A 20,383-nucleotide genomic window follows, 5' to 3' on the forward strand; every position below is an offset into this window, starting at 1 on the left:
GCAGGCAAGCCAGCAAACCTTCATTCTACCTCTTCCACTTAAAGGTCTAGGGATTTCTCGTTCATAACCCCGGCTAAAAGCCAAGTCATCACTGATTTCTCTCTTCTATTATTTGTGCTGTAGGGAAGTCTCTGTTAGATACCTAGTTAGGTCTTCTGTTGGGCTAACCGTGTAAGGGGTAATTCCCATCCTACCTCATGTATTATCTCAAAATATAGGAATGGGCCTCCTGTCTTTCACGTGTCACTGACTTTACACTGATGTTATTCAAACACTATAGTGCCTTTAAAACAATATTGTAAACCAACTATACTTCAATAAAAAAAGCCATAGTCCCTTTAGAAACTCATGCCTCCCCTTTCAAGCAAAATTTACATGAACCATACAGAGAAGAGTGATATGCTAATCTTTTTAAGAATCTGCTAAGGGTTGAAATAAATAAATAGCTTTATAAATTCCAGGGCTTAATATTGAGGCAGATAATGAGGCGCTCTCCTATATGGACTCATTAACACGTAAAAGAGGACCTCACTCTCCTCTTAAAATGAGACTGCAACCATATATAAGCTGAACTTTATAGTTCTTAGGTACAGCATTTCTTAAACCTGGGCCACTTTTTTTCTTTTATTTATTTATTTATTTTTATTTATTTATTTATGGCTACATTGGGTCTTCATTGCTGTGCTCGGGCTTTCTCTAGTTGCGGCGAGCAGGGGGGACAAGCGGGGACTACTCTTCGTTGCAGTGCGCGGGCTTCTCACTGCGGGGCACGGGCTCTAGGTGCACAGGCGTCAGTAGTTGTGGAATGCGGGCTTCCGTAGTTGTGGCTGACGGGCTCTAGAGCACAGGCTCAGTAGTTGTGGCGCACGGGCTTAGTTGCTCCGCGGCATGTGGGATGTTCCCGGACCAGGGCTCGAACCCATGTCCCCTGCATTGGCAGGCAGATTCTCAACCACTGCGCCACCAGGGAAGCCCAAACCTGGGCCACTTAGATCAACTGATACGCTTGTTAAAAATGCCGCCTCACCAACCATCCAGATAGTGGAGACTTGGTCAAACTGTGTCCCTGAGCAAGGACCCTGTGGAGCAGAGCAGCCCTCTGCAATCTACGCAGTGGACACGTAGGGCATGTAATATGAGGGAAAAACAAACTACTGTTTTTAAGCCAGTGAGATTTTGCTGTTGTCTTTTTACCATACCATTTATTACTGTATCCTGATCGGTTTAATCTTATTAATTTAAGTCCTTCATTATATTGAGTATTTTTTATTGTGGTAAAATACACATGAACACAGGATGCTTTTCCATTTATTTATGTGTTCTTTAATTTCTTTCAGCAACATTTTGTTTTCAGTGTACAATTCTTTCATCTACATGGTTAAGTTTATCCCTAAGTATTGTATTCTTTTTTTCCTTATGTTATTTTTATTGTGGTAAAATAAATACACATGGCACAAAGTTTACCGATTTAACCATTTTTAAGTGTACAGTTCAGTGGCATTAATTATATTCACATTGTTGTGCAACCATCACCACTATCTACCTCCAGACCTTTTTATCACCACAAACTGAAATTCTGTGCCAATTAAATAATAACCCTCTATTTCCCTCACCCCCACTCCCTTGTTACTACTATTCTACTTTTTGTCTATATGAATTTGACTACTCTGGGAAATTCATGTAACAGGAGTCGTACAATATTTGTCAAAAAAAATGCAGCCTCACCCTAGACTTATATACTATATACTATACTATACTGATACTATATCCGAATCGCTGGGGGTACAGACCAGAGGTTGCATTTTTATCAAACTCCCAAAATTTTGTCAATCACTGTTTTATGGGGATGACAATTAGTTATCCCTACAAAGCCACGCTGCTGGATCTATTGGTCAACTTTCAGCAATACCTGACCTACTATCACTCCCTCTTTCTTGAAACCCCTTCTTTACTTGACTCTGGCACATTGCACTTTCCTGATTTTTTTTTTCCTACTCCACAGGCTATTTTTCTGTCAGTCCATCTTGCTGAATCTTTCTCCTTTTTCTGATCTCCAAATGTTGGAGGGGCCAGGACTTGGTCACGGAAGCTCTCCTTTTCTCTGTTTATACTTTCCCTTGATTATGTCCCATGACTTTAATACCAGTTATGAGCTAAGAACTCCCAAATTTCTATTCCCTAGCCTCAACCTCTCCACTGAGCTCCAAATCAGAGCATTCAACGACCTAGTCAGTATTTCCATGGGTGTATGTGAAATAAGTATCTTAAACATAATGTGGCCAAAAGTGAAATGATTCCCATCCACTTCTGACTCTTCTGAGTAAAAGACAAGTCCATCTGCTTATTTGTTCAAGCTAAAAGCCAAGTCATCACTGATTTCTCTCTTCTTCTATTATCTCATACCCAACCCATCAACAAGTTCTGTCAGCTCTGACTTGGACTCTTCTCACAACTGTTTCCATCACCACCCTAGTCCAATTGGCCATCGTCCTTCTCTTGGACTGCTACAGTGTCTTCCTTGCCAGTTTCCAGTTTCTTCTCATGTCCCTCCCCATAGTCTATTCTCTATAGAAAGGCCAGAAAGATCACTTAAAATTATAAGTCACTCTGTATTCAATACCCTCCAATAACTTCCCATCACACTTAAAAACCTTTATTGTGGTCTATGGGCCTACATGATCTGGTCCCTATTTGTCACTCTGCATTCCTTTGTCAGCTCTCCTCCCTTGCTTATATGGCTCTCAGCACACTAGCCTTCCTGCTATGCTTCTGACTGCTGCAAGGTCTTTGCACTTCTGTTCCATGTGCCTGGAACACTCTTCCCACAGATATTCACACAGCCTACTCTCTTATTTCACTCTAGTTTCTTCTCAGATGTCATCTCCACAGAAGGCTTCACTGACCACCTTCTCTGAAATGAGACTCCTGCTTTATTTTACTTTGTAGCATTTCTTATAACCTGATGTTCATTTGTTTATTGTCTGTTTTCTATTTGAATATTAACAGGAAAGCAGAGAATTTGTCTTGTTCTCAAGTTCTTAGACTAGGGCCTGGCACATAGTGTCAATAAATATTTTTTTAGGTTGTGGATAATTATTATAATGGAGCAAAGGAGAGAGAATAAGTTACAGGTTTAGAAGATAAAATCACATTTGATCAATGACCAAAATAAAAACACCCATAGTATGAGGCACTGAAATTATGACTTTTTTTTTTACTGTACTTCACCACAGCAAGTCAGATTTCTGACGTCAAAGCATCAATGTGGCAAAAACATAGTAAAACTGAAATCGTGTTCATTTTCTTTTTATGTGGATTACACCATCAACAAGAAATCGTATGTTCTAACTTCCAGGCAAATAGTTTTTTGAGCATGAAATGACTGGAGAACAGATTTTTTAAACTGTCATTCAAATTATTGTTTATTTCAGAAATATTATGGGTTATAAACCATTCCTCAGTGGGAGAAATATGGAAACCAAATTCCATGGGTTACCTTGGTCTTCAAAAATTGTGATGTTAAATCTCTTTGCTGTTCTACTTCACTGCGTACATAATTGCAGAAAGCCACAGAGTACTGGCGACTGTAGTAGGGACTGAAGTTTTTGATAGCAGCCTCAGTTTTCCCTGGAAAAATATGAAAATGAGAATTTACAAATGTAGCATCTGTCTCCATAATTCTATATATACCCCTCTAGGCTCCCCAACACCTCTGCTTCCTAGGGATTTGTTATTAGCCCACATGCCCTGAGGACTTTGATACCTGCTGCCATGACTTCCTCCCCCTCTGGCATCGTCCTGAGAGACTTGGAGGTCCTTAAGGACCATCTATTCAGTAACCAACTTTCTTCATTTTACATTAACAACCCATTGCCATGATCATAAACTCAACCATCCTCCTAGTTCTTCTACGACCACCATTCTACCTCACCCTGTTCTCCACTTCAACTTGCTCTTCATTATCTTCTACCTCCAGTCATTCAACTTCTCCTACACAGCAATACAACAATAATCCCAGGGTTCACCATTTCAACTCTGCACACACATCACTCCATTTGTCTTCAGATCCTAAGGCTCCACTTCTAGTCCTGCTGATCCACAGCCCTGGATAAAATCAACAAACTGTTTCTTCTAGTTCTGCTCCTACGTTTTTGGTTTTAAAATTTTTTTGTTTTATTTTATTTATTTATTTATTTTTTGGCTGGGTTGGGTCTTGTTGCTGCATGTGGGCTTTCTCTAGTTGTGGCAAGCTGGGGCTACTCTTCGGTGCGGTGCGTGGGCTTCTCATTGCAGTGGCTTCCATTGTTGCGGAGCATGGGCTCTAGGTGCACAAGCTTCAGTAGTTGTGGCACGAGGGCTCAGTAGTTGTGGCTTGCGAGCTCTAGAACACAGGCTAAGTAGTTGTGGCGCACAGGCTTAGTTGCTCCATAGCATGTGGGATCTTCCTGGACCAGGGCTCAAACCTGTGTCCCCTGCAATGGCAGGCGGATTCTTAACCACTGCACCACCAGGGAAGTCCCTAAAATTTTTTATGATTCAGAGAATGATATAACTACCATGGGGTAGAGGTAAAAACTTTGGATTAAGAGTCTCAAGACCTAAATTCTGGTCCCAATTCTAGAAGACAGAGAAGTGAACCAGCTGTATGACCTCAGTTGTCACTCATTCTCTCTAGGCTCCGGCATCCTAACTGTAAAGGAAGATGCTCACTAGTCCACACTTTTCTTGGAATCTACGTGACAGTGAAATATAACCATGCAAGTACAGCTGCCTCACAACTGTGACCAGCAACTACAATATGACCTCTTAGCACCAGAAGAAAATAAATCTGAGGAATAATCATGTGGGAGGAGCTTGAGGACTCGAGATGGAGGGAGAGGGAGAGTCAGGCACTGGAATACTCTTGAGCTTTTCCAACCTGTGCTTAACTTTAGAAAGTAGGGAAATTGCAAAGGCAGGAAAGGAGAAGGAGAAATAGGGGAGAAAGGGCAAACAGGCATTCTGAAGCAGATGAGAAATTCGCACAATATTTCAAGGACTTGCCACAGAGTATACAAATAAATACAGGTCACACTGACTGTGCTTACAAGCTGTTAGTCCTTGGAATAAGATATTAGTTTGAGAAAAAATAAACCTGATATAACATTCCAAAATATTTTAAAATACTCTCATGTGAACTTGGCATAATTTTTGTTTTCAAATTTGATATTATAGTCAACAGAGAAATATTAAAATATAAGGACATAGCTACTTACAGCTCTGTATGGTTTTGTTTTTTTTTCGCGGTACGCGGGCCTCTCACTGTTGTGGCCTCTCCCATTGCGGAGCACAAACTCCGGACGCGCAGGCTCTGCAGCCATGGCTCACAGGCCCAGCCGCTCCGCGGCATGTGGGATCTTCCCAGACTGGGGCACAAACCCGCGTCCCCTGCATCGGCAGGCAGACTCTCAACCACTGCGCCACCAGGGAAACCCTGTATGTTATATTTTATACTTATATTTATTTATAGCTGTTTAGAGCTATTACACATGTAAAATTTCAAAAATAAGTGAAGGGTTCTAACCACATAGATCAAGATACTCAATATGAGAAACTTGAATCCATAGCTGCCGACTTCTATGCCTATGGAATCATTGCCCCAAACACCCACAGTGTATAAATACTCTCTATAAGGAAAATCCTTCTTTAGTTTAGGCGTTTAGATCTCATAATACATATGAGGCAAAGGGGAATTCTTGCTTATTCCCTCAATAAAATGACATTTTCTGGTTGCATTTATGAGCTTTAATAATTATTACTTGTAAGGTGCTTTGATACCCACTAATAATAGGTTCTGTAGAAATGCAAATAAAAGTTCCTATAATTTGAATCAGGTATACTTTTGCTTGCTTTGTGAGTTTATGGTATTACTATTAATCAGTATTTGCATAATACTTTAATATACTCAGGCTTTATGTGTCTAATTGGTTATTATTTTTTTTAGCTTTTATACAGTGCATAAGGAATAAAATTCTATACACTTGTCTATAATTTTCTTGTATAGGCGTGGGACATCTTTGAGAATCCCCACAATGAGAATGGTCTCACCTCACTGAAACATATAAATGATTAACAAAATTTGCCCTTAAGATCCAAGTAACCACTATTTAGTCGCAGGAGAGCAGCCAGTTAATTTCTGATTAATTTTTGCACTCTTGCAAGCAATTGGATCTAAATAAAAGGAGGTGGATGTCATTTTATGATGAGCTCTACAAAGCCTTGAAACCTGACACCCTGCCACATCACCAAGCCCCCTCAAGGATGCCCTGCTTATACTGAGATGCTACAATGCCACCACCCCCTCCCAATGTATGAGAAAAATGTTTCTGTGATTTGAATATCTGCATATACTATCAGCACAGCATCCACCAGGGAGCGTTTATAAAAAAGAGATTACAGCTTCCTAAGGGAATTAACCTAAAGACTGGTTCAAAATGTAAATAAAACAGCTAACAACATCACAAGTTCTAAGAGGAAAAGAACCTAAAGCAATTCCCAAAATGTATCTAGATTTTAGATCAAGCTGATCTAAACCCAAATAAAGGAATGCCCAGTGTAGGGATCTTGACAATTTGAGAAAAGCCTGGTGTTGGGGCAAAATACCACTGTAGTTAGGAGGACGGACTCTGGAGTCAGACAGACATGGGCTGACTCTAAAGAGTCCCATCTCTGCTACTTACTAGTAGTGGGACTTCACACCAGTTACTTTCCCTCATATAAAATGAAGCCAACAAGAGTAGCAATCTCATGGATTAAGATGTTATATCATTCAATCATAAAAAAGAAAGAAATACTGCCATTAGCAGCAACGTGGCTGGAACTGGAGAGTATTATTCTTAGTGAAATGTCAGGCTGACAAATACTGTATGATATCACTTACATGTGGAATCTAAAAAGTAATACAAATGAATGTATATGCAAAACAGAAAGACTCACAGATATAGAAAACAAACTTGTGGTTACCAAAGGGGAGAGGGAAGGGGGAAGGACAAATGAGGGGTATGGTAATAACAGATACAAACTACTATATATACAATAGATAAGCAACAAGGATATACTGTACAGAAGAGGGAATTATACCCCTTATCTTATAATAACCTATAATGGAAAATAATCTGCAAAAATATTGAATCACTTTGCTGTACACCTAAAACTAACACAATATTGTAAATCAACTATACTTAAATTAGAAAAAAAGAGTAGCAATCTCATAGTGCTGTCTTTTTTTTTTTTTTTTTTTTTTTGCGGTACGCGGGCCTCTCACTGTTGTGGCCTCTCCCGTTGCGGAGCACAGGCTCCGTCCGGATGCGCAGGCTCGGCGGCCGTGGCTCACGGGCCCAGTCGTTCCGCGGCATGTGGGATCTTCCCGGACTGTGGCACGAACCCGTGTCCCCTGCATCGGCAGGCGGACTCTCAACCACTGCGCCACCAGGGGAGCCCTCATAGTGCTGTCTTAATTACATGAAACAACACAGTAAAATAAAAGTGCTCAGCACTGCATTTGGCACATAGAAAGTTTTTGGTAATCCCTAGTAATTAAATTGATGATGAAACACCCAAGCCAACCACCCAGGGAAGGTCCTTAAACTAAACTGAGGAATCAAGGAGAAGCCAAAAGCAAGTTGTCTATTGTAACTCTTTAACTGGGGCCATCCTGCCCTGCTGCATACAGAACAGCCGTCCTACTCACTGCAAGCTCAAGACAAACATAACCTACATTTTCACAGATGTTTTAGGAATGCTAACCAGCACGTAAGAGGCCCTCAGTGCAACCTGACTTAAAACCAACTAAATCAAACATTAGCCTTAATGAGTCAAAGTGAAAAGCGAGTTAGTAGCTGTGTTACATTGAGCTCCTCGCTCCGAGCCTCAATTTTTTTATACTGAAGTATAGTTGATTTATAGTGTTGTGTTAATTACTGCTGTACAGCAAAGTGATTCAGTTATACATATATATACATTTTTTTTATATTTTCCATTATGGTTTATCATAAGAGATTGAACATAGTTCTCTGTGCCATACAGTAGGAACTTGCTGCTTAATCATTCCACATATAAAAGCCTACATCTGCTAACCCCAACCTCCCACTCCATCCCTCCCCTAATCCCCTCCCCCTTGGTAACCATCAGCCTGTTCTCTATGTCTGTGATTCTCTTTCTGTTTCACAGATAAGTTCATTTGTGCCATATTTTAGATTCCACCTGTAAGTGATATCTGTGGTATTTGTCTTTCTCCGTCTGACTTATTTCACTTAGTATGATAATCTCTAGTTGCATCCATGTTGCTGTTGCTGCAAATAGCATTATTTCATTCTTTTTTTATGGTGGAGTAATAGTCCACTGTCTATATGTACCACATCTTCTTTATCCATTCATCTGTCAATGGACATTTAGGTTGTTTCCATGTCTTGGCTATTGTGAATAGTGCTGCTATGAACATAAGGGTGCATGCATCTTTCTGAATTATAGTTTTGTCCAGATATATGCCCAGGAGTGGGATTGCTGGATCATATGGTAATTCCATTATTAGTTTTCTGAGGAGCCTCCACACCGTTTTCCACAGTGGCTGCACCAACTTACATTCCCACCAACAGTGTAGAGGGTCCCCTTTTCTCCACACCCTCTCCAGCATTTGTTAATTGTAGACTTTTTGATGATGGCCATTCTGACTGGTGTGAAGTGATACCTCATTGTGGTTTTGATTGCATTTCTCTAATAATTAGTGGTGTTGAGCATTTTTTCATGTGCCTATTGGCCATCTGTATGTCTTCTTTGGAGAAATGTCTATTTAGATCTTCTGCCCATTTTTGGATAGGGTTGCTTCGTTTTTTTGTTGTTGAGTTGTATGAGCTGTTTGTATATTTTGGAAATTAATCCCTTGTCAGTTGCATCATTTGCTAATATTTTCTCCCATTCTGTAGGTTGTCTTTTTGTTTTGTTTATGGTTTCCTTTGCTGTGCAAAAGCTTGTAAGTTTGATTAGGTCCCATTTATTTATTTTTGTTTTTATTTCTATTGCCTTTGGAGACTGACCTAAGAAAACATTGGTACTATTTATGTCAGGGAATGTTTTGTCTATGTTCTCTTCTAGGAGTTTTATGGTGTCATGTCTTATGTTTAAGTCTCAAAGTCATTTTGAGTTTATATTTGTTTATAGTGAGGAGAGGGTGTGTTCCAACTTCACTGATTTAAATGTGGCTGCCCAATTTTCCCAACACCACTTGCTGAGGAGATGGTCTTTTCTCCATTGTATATTCTTGCCTCCTTTGTCAAAGAATAATTGACCATAGGTGTGTGGGTTTATTTCTGGGCTCTCTATACTGTCCCATTGATCTATATGTCTGTTTTTGTGCCAGTACCATGCTGTTTTGATTACTGTAGCTTTGTAGTATTGTCTGAAGTTTGGGAGGGTTATGCCTCCTGCTTTGTTCTTTTTTTTTCAGGATTGCTTTGGCAATTCCAGGTCTTTTATGGTTTCATATGGATTTTAGGATTATCTGTTCTAGCTCTGCGAAAAATGTCTGAGCCTTAATTTTGTCACCTGTAAAATGGGGATTATAAGACACCCACTTTCATAGCGTTTTGTGAAGATTCAATAGGATATTCTACAGGTTAAAAAGTACCTATAGCAGTGTCAGACACTTTAGTTACTCAATAAATTTTGACTATTATTACTATTATTTAATATTCCACCATGACAGCATTCAAATAAGTGGATCATCCCACAGGCACCACACAAAATAACTTCAACTTAAACCAGCTTGTTTCCACAGCTTCCAAGATGCTTGAGTATTAAATTGCCACTATTTAGTATAATATTCCCTTCCCTAAATTGTCTGTAAAACACAGTGCCAGGTCTTTCTCTAAAAGGAAGTTACTCAATAATATAAAGACTAGAGCCACAAAGGGCTTCTTCTGCATTTTCTTACCCAAGTATTTTTGGCACAGGCATATTTCTTCTAATCCTACTCAATTACTGCAGCATACTATGCTGGGTGTGGTGCTGCTACCATTTACTTGACCAGGCTGCTCTCAACACCCTTCAGGGTGATCATCACTAATGTTAAAAGAAGCCTCCATGACAGGTCTGTCTGCAACACTTAGCTTCAGTTCAACTCTGTAAAAATAAGAAAAGTATCTTCTGGACCTCTTAAAACCATTTGAATTCATACAGACTCCAAAACTCAGCACTATTATTTGATTCCTTTTCCCTTGCTCCCATATTCAGTCATCAGGTATTGTCACTTCTACAATATTTCTTGAATCCATCTTCTTTTCCCCATCCCAACCCCCATGCCTTCTATCAAGTCTTTATTATCTTGAAACAACACTGTAAAAGTCTCTTAATCTGTCCTATCTCAGAAACACAGCGGAGCAACTATGCAAAACAAAACATAGCAAACAAACCAGAAAAACCTTTCTAGCTCTCAGTTCTAAAAGAGGAACAAAAAAGTCAAAGCCACAGTGGGAGGGGGCAGTGCCACTACTGATACATAAATCCTGGAGGATTATGGGAGAAAGACAAAGCTTGGTCTGTGTTGCAAAGGCAGATTCTAGAAAGTGGCCAGAGCGAGTCCAGAGTTGATGGAGCAGAACAGGACAGGCTGAATCCTATCTGGCCACCATGGTTCCACTCAAAAGAAAGCTGACAAGAATTATCAAGGCCCAGATGTTAGACTGGGGAACTGGCCTTCAGAACCAAGTCTTGCCATTAATGCTCCCAGGAAACTCTTTTGAAAGCCTTAAGAGACATACCTCATAGTCGTAATCCTCTGCATAATCCTCTGCATCCCGGCCTGACAAGTTTCATTTGACATGTTGTTGCAAGATCACATTAATTCCTTTGTAAAAACCTTCAACGTTCCCCACTGCCTAGAAAAGTAACCACTTAGCCTGACACCAAAGGCCCTGTGATCTGGCTCCCACTATCTTTTATTTCTCACCTCTCTACTCAGACTAACCCTCCTCGTCCCCTGTACATGGCCACAATTTCTCCCTCCTTTAAAGTCCAGGTGGCAATCCCAACCCGAGAAGAAGACTTTTGGGCTCTCCCCAGCTGGAAACACTCACCTTCTTTCGTATTCTCCCAAAACTGCACCACTTTTGCTACAGCTGTTTAAATATAGCTTATCTCTCCTCCAGGGGTATAGTGTATTTATGTACTCAGCAAATATTTGTTGAATGAATGAGAGAATGGCTAAGTAAATATTTAAGAGTAAAGCAAAGTACAGTGCATCACAATCATGAAATCCATGCTCGTACCCCAAGAAAGGAGAAAGGTCCAGTTCTCAGCCTGACTATTTATTAGTAAAACTATGCACTCTCACAGCACAATTCTTTTGTTTAAAAAAAATATCTGACTCTCACAGGTTAACTCCGTTTAAGCTTTTAGATGAATTTTGTCCCTGAAATGATAGGTGGGGAATTATTTACAAACAAAAGCTTTTCTTGGTTTGTTTGTTTTTCTTGACCAGTTTGTAGACATGGGAAATATATAAGGGCCTGGGTAAAACTTATATAAAGTCTGAAGAACCTGACAGATTTGTATATTTTCTCATTCTAGAAGGTTGTTTGTCAATATTCCAGTCCTTCAGTAATTTATCTCAATTCTACACTTTATCAATAGTTTTCTTCCTTGAAAGATACTGTTTCTAGTGGATTATTCCTAGTTCCTTCATTATTCCCAGGGTCAAAACAATTATGGTATATTAAAAAATCTTCTCCAAAATATTCAGATTCTATGCTGTTTCAATCACTTTTAGAAATGTAGCTCATAAGTACAGCAAGATATAAAAAATCCAAGCACTATTTTTGCTATATATCCTTGTCTTTTTTCAATTATTTTTTAAATAGTTGAGATTATTACATTTTGTATCCAATTTTATTTACTTCACACTTCACCTTTGGTGTTTCCTATGATACTACAAAAAACAAAAAATTACATTTTTCAGATGTTACATTTCCATTGTTACTATGAAGGAGAAAAATACAGAAATTAAAAAAAAAATAGGTTCCTTTTAACGAAGTGGCTGTTTCCTGAAAACTGAGGCAAATTCACACATGAGAAGAGGGTTAACTAGGCCTTTGGCACACTATCCTTTTTTTTTTTTAACATCTTAATTGGAGTATAATTGCTTTACGATGTTGTGTTAGTTTCTGCTGTATAACAAAGTGAATCAGCTATACATATACATATATCCCCATATCTCCTCCCTCTTGCATCTCCCTCCCACCCTCCCTATCCCACCCCTCTAGGTGGTCACAAAGCACCAAGCTGATCTCCCTGTGCTATGTGACTGCTTCCCACTAGCTATCTATTTTACATTTGGTAGTGTGTATATGTCCATGCCACTCTCTCACTTCGTCCCAGCTTCCCCTTCCCCCTCCCCGTGTCCTCAAGTCCATTCTCTACATCTGCATCTTTATTCCTGTCCTGCCCCTAGGTTCATCAGAACCACTTTTTTTAAGATTCCATATATATGTGTTAGCACACGGTACCTGTTTTTCTGTTTCTGACTTACTTCACTCTGTAGGACAGACTCAAAGTCCATCCTGGCACAGTATCTTAAAACCTTTCTAGGTTTCAGGTGAAGATTAATTTGGGAGAATGACAGAAGTAGCTCTGAAAATAAAATATTTTTAATATTTATAAAAGTATAATAATATCCACTATTGTTTATTTTCCCCAGAGTTTCTCAGATTATAAGAGTTTAAAAGTCCTGATGAGTTATAACATCAGCTTTAGTTTCAGGTTGCTAAGCACCATCACTTTGCACCTTAGGGTGGAGATATCAGAAATCCCAATTCACAATACAAAGGTGCAAAAATCTAATTACACAAAATACTGCCCAAGGGCTCTCTCGTTCTTCTAGTAAATGCCTTAGAGAATGGGGATAAATTGGATTCTCCATAATTGAACTAAATGATGTTTTATTTTTTAAAGCACATTTATTATTGGTGCTTGAGTGACAGGTTTTCTTAACAGACTCTACTACAAAAATTCTTCATGGGCAGCACTGATGCCAGCAGGTCCCTGTATCCTAGCTGGCAGAAACTCCACTTTGAGTTAAAAATGAGACATATAAACCAACTAAAGTTCTCTGTGATTTACTTCAGATATTAATCCACAGAAGAGAAGCACACACTTATGCTCCCAAGAGCTTCTATTTAATATATCAAAGTCATGCCAGGACCCTACCCGGACTCAGAAAGCATCTGGATAGAAAGCAGATATACTTAGGAACAAACAATAAAACAGTTTCCTTGTTTCCAAAACTTACACTCATAGAAATCCTAAACTCTGAGTGTACTTGCCCTTGGACTGTCAGAGACCCTCATTTTTTTCCAATCCCTATTCTAAAAGCAGGCGCATTATCTTTAATATAGCCACAAAGCTTAGCCCATTAAGGCATTCAGGGAGTCCACATGTACTTACAGATGCTACGTAAGGGGCCAGGCACCAGCTCCAGTTGGTGAGGCAGAAGCAAAAATGGTGTTTTCTACAAATGATCACAGCCACTGAAATGAATTAAGGTTCCCATCTGCACTACATATTTACTAGAACGATACTTTGACAGGTTAATATAAGAGAAATGGGAGGAGCTATCTATGGGGGGAAAAACACACTACCATATTATATTACAATCCTCACTACGTTGACTCTAAGGAAAAATAAAAATCCTACTGTGGTCAGCTATTCAAGAGAACAGATTTTTAGAACTTGTAGGACCTTAAGTCTGGTTTCCTCTTTTTTAGGGGAAGAAACCAACTGCAGTGTTAGAAAAATACATATGCCTGTACTTTTATGCACACATTTTTCTTTAGCCATAATTAGATGGAAGCTAACTTTAAATTTTCTTCCATTTCATTTGGGAAAAGTGCTTGGAAATTTTCAAGATTATTTTGCCATTACTTCACAGCATGCCTCCAATTTCCTCATGACACATTTGATGAGAATAAATCATGTTTATTTTGCTACTTCTCTAAATTGTCTAATTTCCCCTAAGGAAGTTGCTGATTGGCTGTCTTTTTTTATTTTTAAAAAAAGGAGAGGGAAGAGTGTGAAAAAGAAAATTAAACCAATCTGATACAGCTACTTTTTCAGAAAGCATCACAAGAACTATGAATTTAGGAAGAATACTAATATTTTGCCCATTAAACAATCTTTTTTGGTTTTGAAGAAAATATAAAACTGAAATGCAGAAACTGAAAAAATGAAATCCCCTTTGCTCTTTTTGAGTCTAATTATGGTTATTAAAGTTTTTGCACATATTTTATCAGAGACTCTCAGATTATTCCAAAATCCTGAAGATAATCTTTGCTTTGAGATTACAGCCATGCAAATGAACACAACATGCACATTAATAGAAGTCAGGCCATACTTAAATGAAGCAACAAGCTTAGGAATGTTACTAAGTGATTCCCCTTCCAACATAATAGGTTCTCTGGTGTCTCCTTCAGATTTTCTTTTATTTTCCTAACTATGCCCTTTCTTTTTTCTTACTTTATTCCACTTTTCTTCTTTCTGCACAGAAGTATGTTTGTCTGAAATGCTTTCTGTTACAGTTTTTACTTCTTCTCTTCAAGAATTTATGCTATTGGGCTTCCCTGGTGGCGCAGTGGTTGAGAGTCCGCCTGCCGATGCAGGGGACACGGGTTCGTGCCCCGGTCTGGGAAGATCCCACATGCCGCGAAGCGGCTGGGCCCGTGAGCCATGGCCGCTGAGCTTGCACTCCGCAATGGGAGAGGCCACAACGGTGAGAGGCCCATGTACGGCAAAAAAAAAAAAAAAAAAAAAAGAATTTATGCTATTAATGCAAAAAAAAAAAAGAAAAAATTCAAGAAAACTATGTTTGGGACCCAGATACGCTTGTGCTTTGTTAGTCTGGGGAGACAGGTAACAATAAGAAGGAGTGGACTTTGCTATAAAATGAAAGGTGGCATTGCTAGGTTTGGGAAAGTCCAGGAAAACTTCATGAACTAGTCAACATTTCTGCAGGCCAGCTAACTTTCTGAAACCATTTACAAGGTAGATAAAGTACTCATTAGGGAAAATTATTTTAGCATGATCTAACTTATCCTCACACAAATTTCAGAACTGCCAAAATGGTTCTGACCCCTGTCCACTTGATTCAGTCAGGCACTGAGTCCTCTGAATACAATTTTCTTGATGATAACTCAAACACCTTCAATTTTGCTTTTTTTGACAACCTAATGACAGCCAGCCAGTATATCAGTTAATCACTAAATTTAAAAATTCTTGAGTAATGTACGCTAGCGAAAAATTAACTAAAAGCTATTGTATGTGATGCTCTAAAAACAGAAACAGAAAAACTCCACCAAAAACCCCAACAGTACTATCTAAATAGTACCAGGTTATTTAAAGTCACACATTTTTACTGTGGGAATTGCACTTCCATAAAGTGAATTCGCATGGCGCTTAATAGATGTTCTAGGACCTCATATGATTAGCTCTGCTTGGAGTCCAAGCCTCACAGGTAATTCACTTACTCTAAACTAGCATTATATGCACCAAGGGGGTTAAATATGAAGTAGAACTGTAAATAACTGAGACTACCTTCCACAATAGCCATACAAAAGCAACTTGAGTCCATCTGGACAGTAGCACAGACATGCCAATGTCAGTCACATTCCAACTTCCATATATTGATGAAAAGACCAAAGATTACAGACTTCTAGAGCTGGATGGGATCATAAGGGTCACTTCCAACCTTTTCCTATTTTCAGAACAAGAAATTAATTGGCCCATGGTCACAAAACTAGTTAGTAATAGAACATTTATGAAAATTTTTAAAGATCATTGTCAATGTTTTTAACAAAGTTTTTCTCTCTACTAAGACTAACTGATTTTTATGGAGGAATTCAAGCATTCCCTTTTTATTAATGGAGGAATGTAAGTACTCTTTTGTAATACAAACCACATTGTCAAGAAGCCTTGTGAAATGATCTTAAATTTAGGTAGAAAGATGTTGTTATGTTTAATCTTATGTGTCCACTTTAGTGGGCCATGAGATGCCCAGATATATGCTCAAACATTATTCAGGAGGGTGTCTTTGAGGGTGTTTCTGGATGAGGTTAGTATCTGAATAGGTAAACTGAGTAATGAATATTGTCCTCCCCAATGTGGGTGGACCTTATCCAATCAGTTAAAGGCCTAAATAGAACAAAAAGGCTGCGTAAGAGGGAATTTCCTCCTGCCTGACGTTTGAGCTGGGACATTTGTCTTTGCTGGCCCCTGGACTTAGACTGAAACAGCTCCTCCTGGATCTCTAGGCTGCCAGCTTTCAAACTGGAGCTACAACACCAGCTCTTCTGGGTGTCCACTTTGCTGCCCTCAGATCTTGGGACTCATTAGTCTCCAGAATTGTGTGAGTCGATTCCTTATTTAAAACATCTCTCCTGTCTCTCTCTCTTTCTCACCCTAATACAGATATAATCAATTGAAATACATTATTGAATCCTCACAAAAGCCTCAATTTATTTCATTAAATGTATATTAAATTGTTGGGTCAACAAGTTAAAAGTAATGAAAATGTCTAGGGCTTCAATGTAATGAGCTCTAAATTTTTCAGTAGCATCTGCAAGCCAGTGTGTTTCAGAATACTCTCTGAAACACATGGAATCTGTATTTAAAACATTCCACTAAGTGATTTATGAAGGACAGTAAAAGCATTTGGCTCAGCTTCATCCAATTGGCAGAGGTTGCCAGCAAGCAGGCAGAGACCCAGCAAAGCTCTGGGTACAGGGGGAACAAGCTGACCTTATCTGAGTACCCCTTAATCTCATTCAGGTGTTCCAATTAAGTGGTATCACTGTCTCAATTAAAGCTGCAGTCTCTATTGGCTAATGCCATAAAACTCCCTGGGAAATACACTAATTAGGTAGATTTTCTTATCTGCTGATTAAGAATCTGTTTTGCACCAAATCAAGGTTGAAACTTACTATGGACCAACCCCATCATCTGTAGGATATTCGAAATGTCTTTAATAAAGTTTCTCTCATCTCTTCTCTATATTCTACTTTATCTGAGACAAGAGATGAGGTATGTTGAATCACAGACCACTAATAACAAGGGTTTTGTATATGTGTATATTTCAATTATGAACCATTTCAACATAATGAACAATAAAGTGAGTAACATATATTCCCACTATCCATCTAAATAAATTTTACCATTACACCATATTTACCTCAAAAAAATTTTAAACAAAACACTACAGCTAGAGCAAAACAAATGCCGTATGCTAAGACATATATGTACAATCTAAAAAAAAAAGTTCTGATGAACCTAGTGGCAGGGCAGGGACAAAGACGCAGACATAGAGGATGGACTTGAGGACATGGGGGTTGTGGGGGAGGGTAAGCTGGGACGAAGTGAGAGAGTAGCACTGACATATATACACTACCGAATGTAAAATAGCTAGTGGGAAGCAGCCACATAGCGCAGGGAGATCAGTTCGGTGCTTTGTGACCACCTAGAGGCGTGGGATAGGGAGGGTGGGAGGGAGGCTCAAGAGAGAGGGGATAAGGGGACATATGTATACATATAGCTGATTCACTTTGTTATACAGCAGAAACTAACACACCATTATAAAGCAATTATACTCCAATAAAGATGCAAAATAAAAAGAGCATCAAGGATTGCCAGCAGCCACCAGAAGCTACAAAAAGGCAAGGAAGGATTCTTCCCCAGAGCCTTCAAAGATCATAGCCCTATTGACACCTTGACTTTGGACTTCTAGCCTTCAAAACTGTAAGAGAATAAATTTCTGCTGTTGTATGACAAAAAAAAAAAAAAAAAAAGGAAGAAGAAAGAAAAGGCAGGAGAGTCATAAAGTGCTTCCAGTAAAAGTAGAACATATGTCCAAGTACCTTATTAATTGGAGTAGAGAAATTGGGTATTATCGATAGAGGGATATAAAATGAAGTGAAGGCATTTCTTTCTAACTCTTAAGACAGGGCATATTTGACCATATTTCCATGTTGATGAGAAAGATCCACAATGAGGAATGCTTGCAAATACATCCTTGCAACAGTAGTACACATTTTTCACAGTCTATGAAACATGTATTTCACTGTGTCTTCAGTGAAATAAATGAAAAAAATTTAAGAGGTAAAAAGGGGTATGCTGGGCTTCCCTGGTGGGGCAGTGGTTGAGAGTCCGCCTGCCGATGCAGGGGACACGGGTTCGTGCCCCGGTCCGGGAAGATCCCACATGCCGCGAAGCCCATGGCCACTGAGCCTGCGCGTCCGGAGCCTGTGCTCCGCAACGGGAGAGGCCACAGCAGTGAGAAAGAGGCCCGCGTACCGCAAAAAAAAAAAAAAAAAAAAAAAAAAGGGGTATGCTAATGACCTTACTTTGCAATTACTTCATTTCCCATGCATCTGAAAATATATGTAGATCTTTTAGCCATTTACTTTATCTCAAATTATCTGAGTCCTTTGATTTACACAGTAGGATCAGAGAATTTTTACTCCTGATTTTGATTGCAGTCTTTCAAACAAAGAATTGGCGTTTTTTAACAAAGTGGCTCTTTGCATTTTCGTCATTTTATGTATGTATAGATGTACTTGAGGAGAAATAAGAGTGTATATAATTTTGTGTGGTCAAATTTATAAATCAGTCATACTGTGTTCTCTCAAAAAATACTAGGATCAGGGATTTATAAACTGAATTTTAATTGAATACCTAATACACAGTAAATGCTATAATGAATACACTTGATAATTTAAGCAACTTTACCTATGGTTTTTATTTATCTTTTTGAAATTTGGTACAGTTGTCAAAATATTACATCTTGAAATAAATCAGTAACCCTGAAAAACAAACAAACAAACAAACACTACAGCTACATTTTTAGCCCCCTTTACCCTGCCTCACAACACTACTAGGCACCACTACACTCAAAGTGATGTTTATTCCTTTAAGGCATTTTAGACTCTTACAAACATGCGTAGGTATCCATATGAAACTAATAGCATTGTTATGCATATTTTCAAACTCGATTCTACCTGTCATTCTGCAGCTTGTTTTCTTCACCCATATTATGGCAGATAGATAGACATCATATGTCATATACATATATATAAGGTATTTAATTCTAGTTTATTCATTTTAACTGCTATCTATACTTCTAACATATACTACAATGTATCTCCTTGTTGATGGACCTCTCACTTGTTTCCTCTTGCTTTGCTCTTATAATCAATGCTGGTGTGAATATTTATGGTGCAAATACACAAGAGTTTCTCTAGCGTTGAGTGTAGAATTCTGGAGCAAAATGTGAGCATCTTTACCTGACTTGGTATTGCCAAATTTCTCTCCAAAGTGACTGTGGAATTCATATCCCACCAGCTGAGTACAAGAGTTTCCTCCTCGCACGTCATTAGAAACTCTAGGTATTGTCCCACTACCCATCTTTGTCTATTTTGATATGTGACAAAATGGTGCTTTAATTTACATTTATCAGATTACTAGTGAGTTGAGCATCTTTTCATACATTTATTGGTCATTCAGGTTTCTTATTCTGTGAATTCACACCCTCTCTCCATATGTATTCTTACTGATGTGCAGGCATTGTTTATCAATTTTAGGTGTGAATCCTTCTCAGATATAAACGTTTCAGTTGTTTTTTCCCAGTCTGTGGCTTGCCTTTTCCCATTGATTATAGTGTTGAACAAAAGTTTTAAAGTTTAATGAAGTCAAATTTAACTATCCTATCCTCTCTGGTTTGTAATTTTAGGGTCTGGTTTAAGAAATCCTTCCTTACTATTTTCTTTGTAAGGATGTTTTCCTATATTTTCTTCTAAAAGTGCTTTAGCGTTAAGCTTTTACAACCTGGAATTAATTTTTGTGTAGAATATGATTTAGGAATCCATACTTTTTCCTACAGATAACTAATTATTCCAGCACTATTTATTGAATAGTCCACATTTCTCCCAATATGTATAACCACAAATGATATGTATCAAGCTCCCATACATATCATGGGCTGTTTCTGCACCCTCTACTCTGATCCATTTGTCTATTGTCTATCCCTGTATCATTAGGCTAAAGAGTAATTGCATTTTACACTTGCAATTGCCTTTCCAATTCAATCCGATAAATAATTAGCTCCTTTTATGCTTAAGGTTCTTCCCAGGTACTACAACTGTTAAAGCCAAGTAAGAGTCCATGAGGTCAAGGAGCAGACAGCCTAGAAAAGAGAAATAAGTTGTATTCAAGTGACTATGACATAAGGAAGACTATGAGAAGCATTAAAAGAAAAGCATCAAAAACATGGTTTCTGCCTTCATAAAGGAGGGATGTTTGACTGGACCATTTA

General features: G+C 38.6%; 1 protein-coding gene across 1 annotated transcript in view; it reads right to left on the reverse strand.

Annotated features, from left to right (window-relative positions):
* Positions 1 to 20,383, reverse strand: part of NIBAN1 (niban apoptosis regulator 1) — a 162,483-nt gene that overhangs the window by 93,708 nt on the left and 48,392 nt on the right. The window contains exon 2 of the mRNA XM_060035276.1: positions 3,497 to 3,627. Coding sequence (XP_059891259.1) covers positions 3,497 to 3,627 — 131 coding nt within the window. The remainder of the gene's footprint in view (positions 1 to 3,496; positions 3,628 to 20,383) is intronic.

This window comes from Delphinus delphis, chromosome 1, assembly GCF_949987515.2.
Source record: "Delphinus delphis chromosome 1, mDelDel1.2, whole genome shotgun sequence".
NCBI lineage: Eukaryota > Metazoa > Chordata > Mammalia > Artiodactyla > Delphinidae > Delphinus > Delphinus delphis.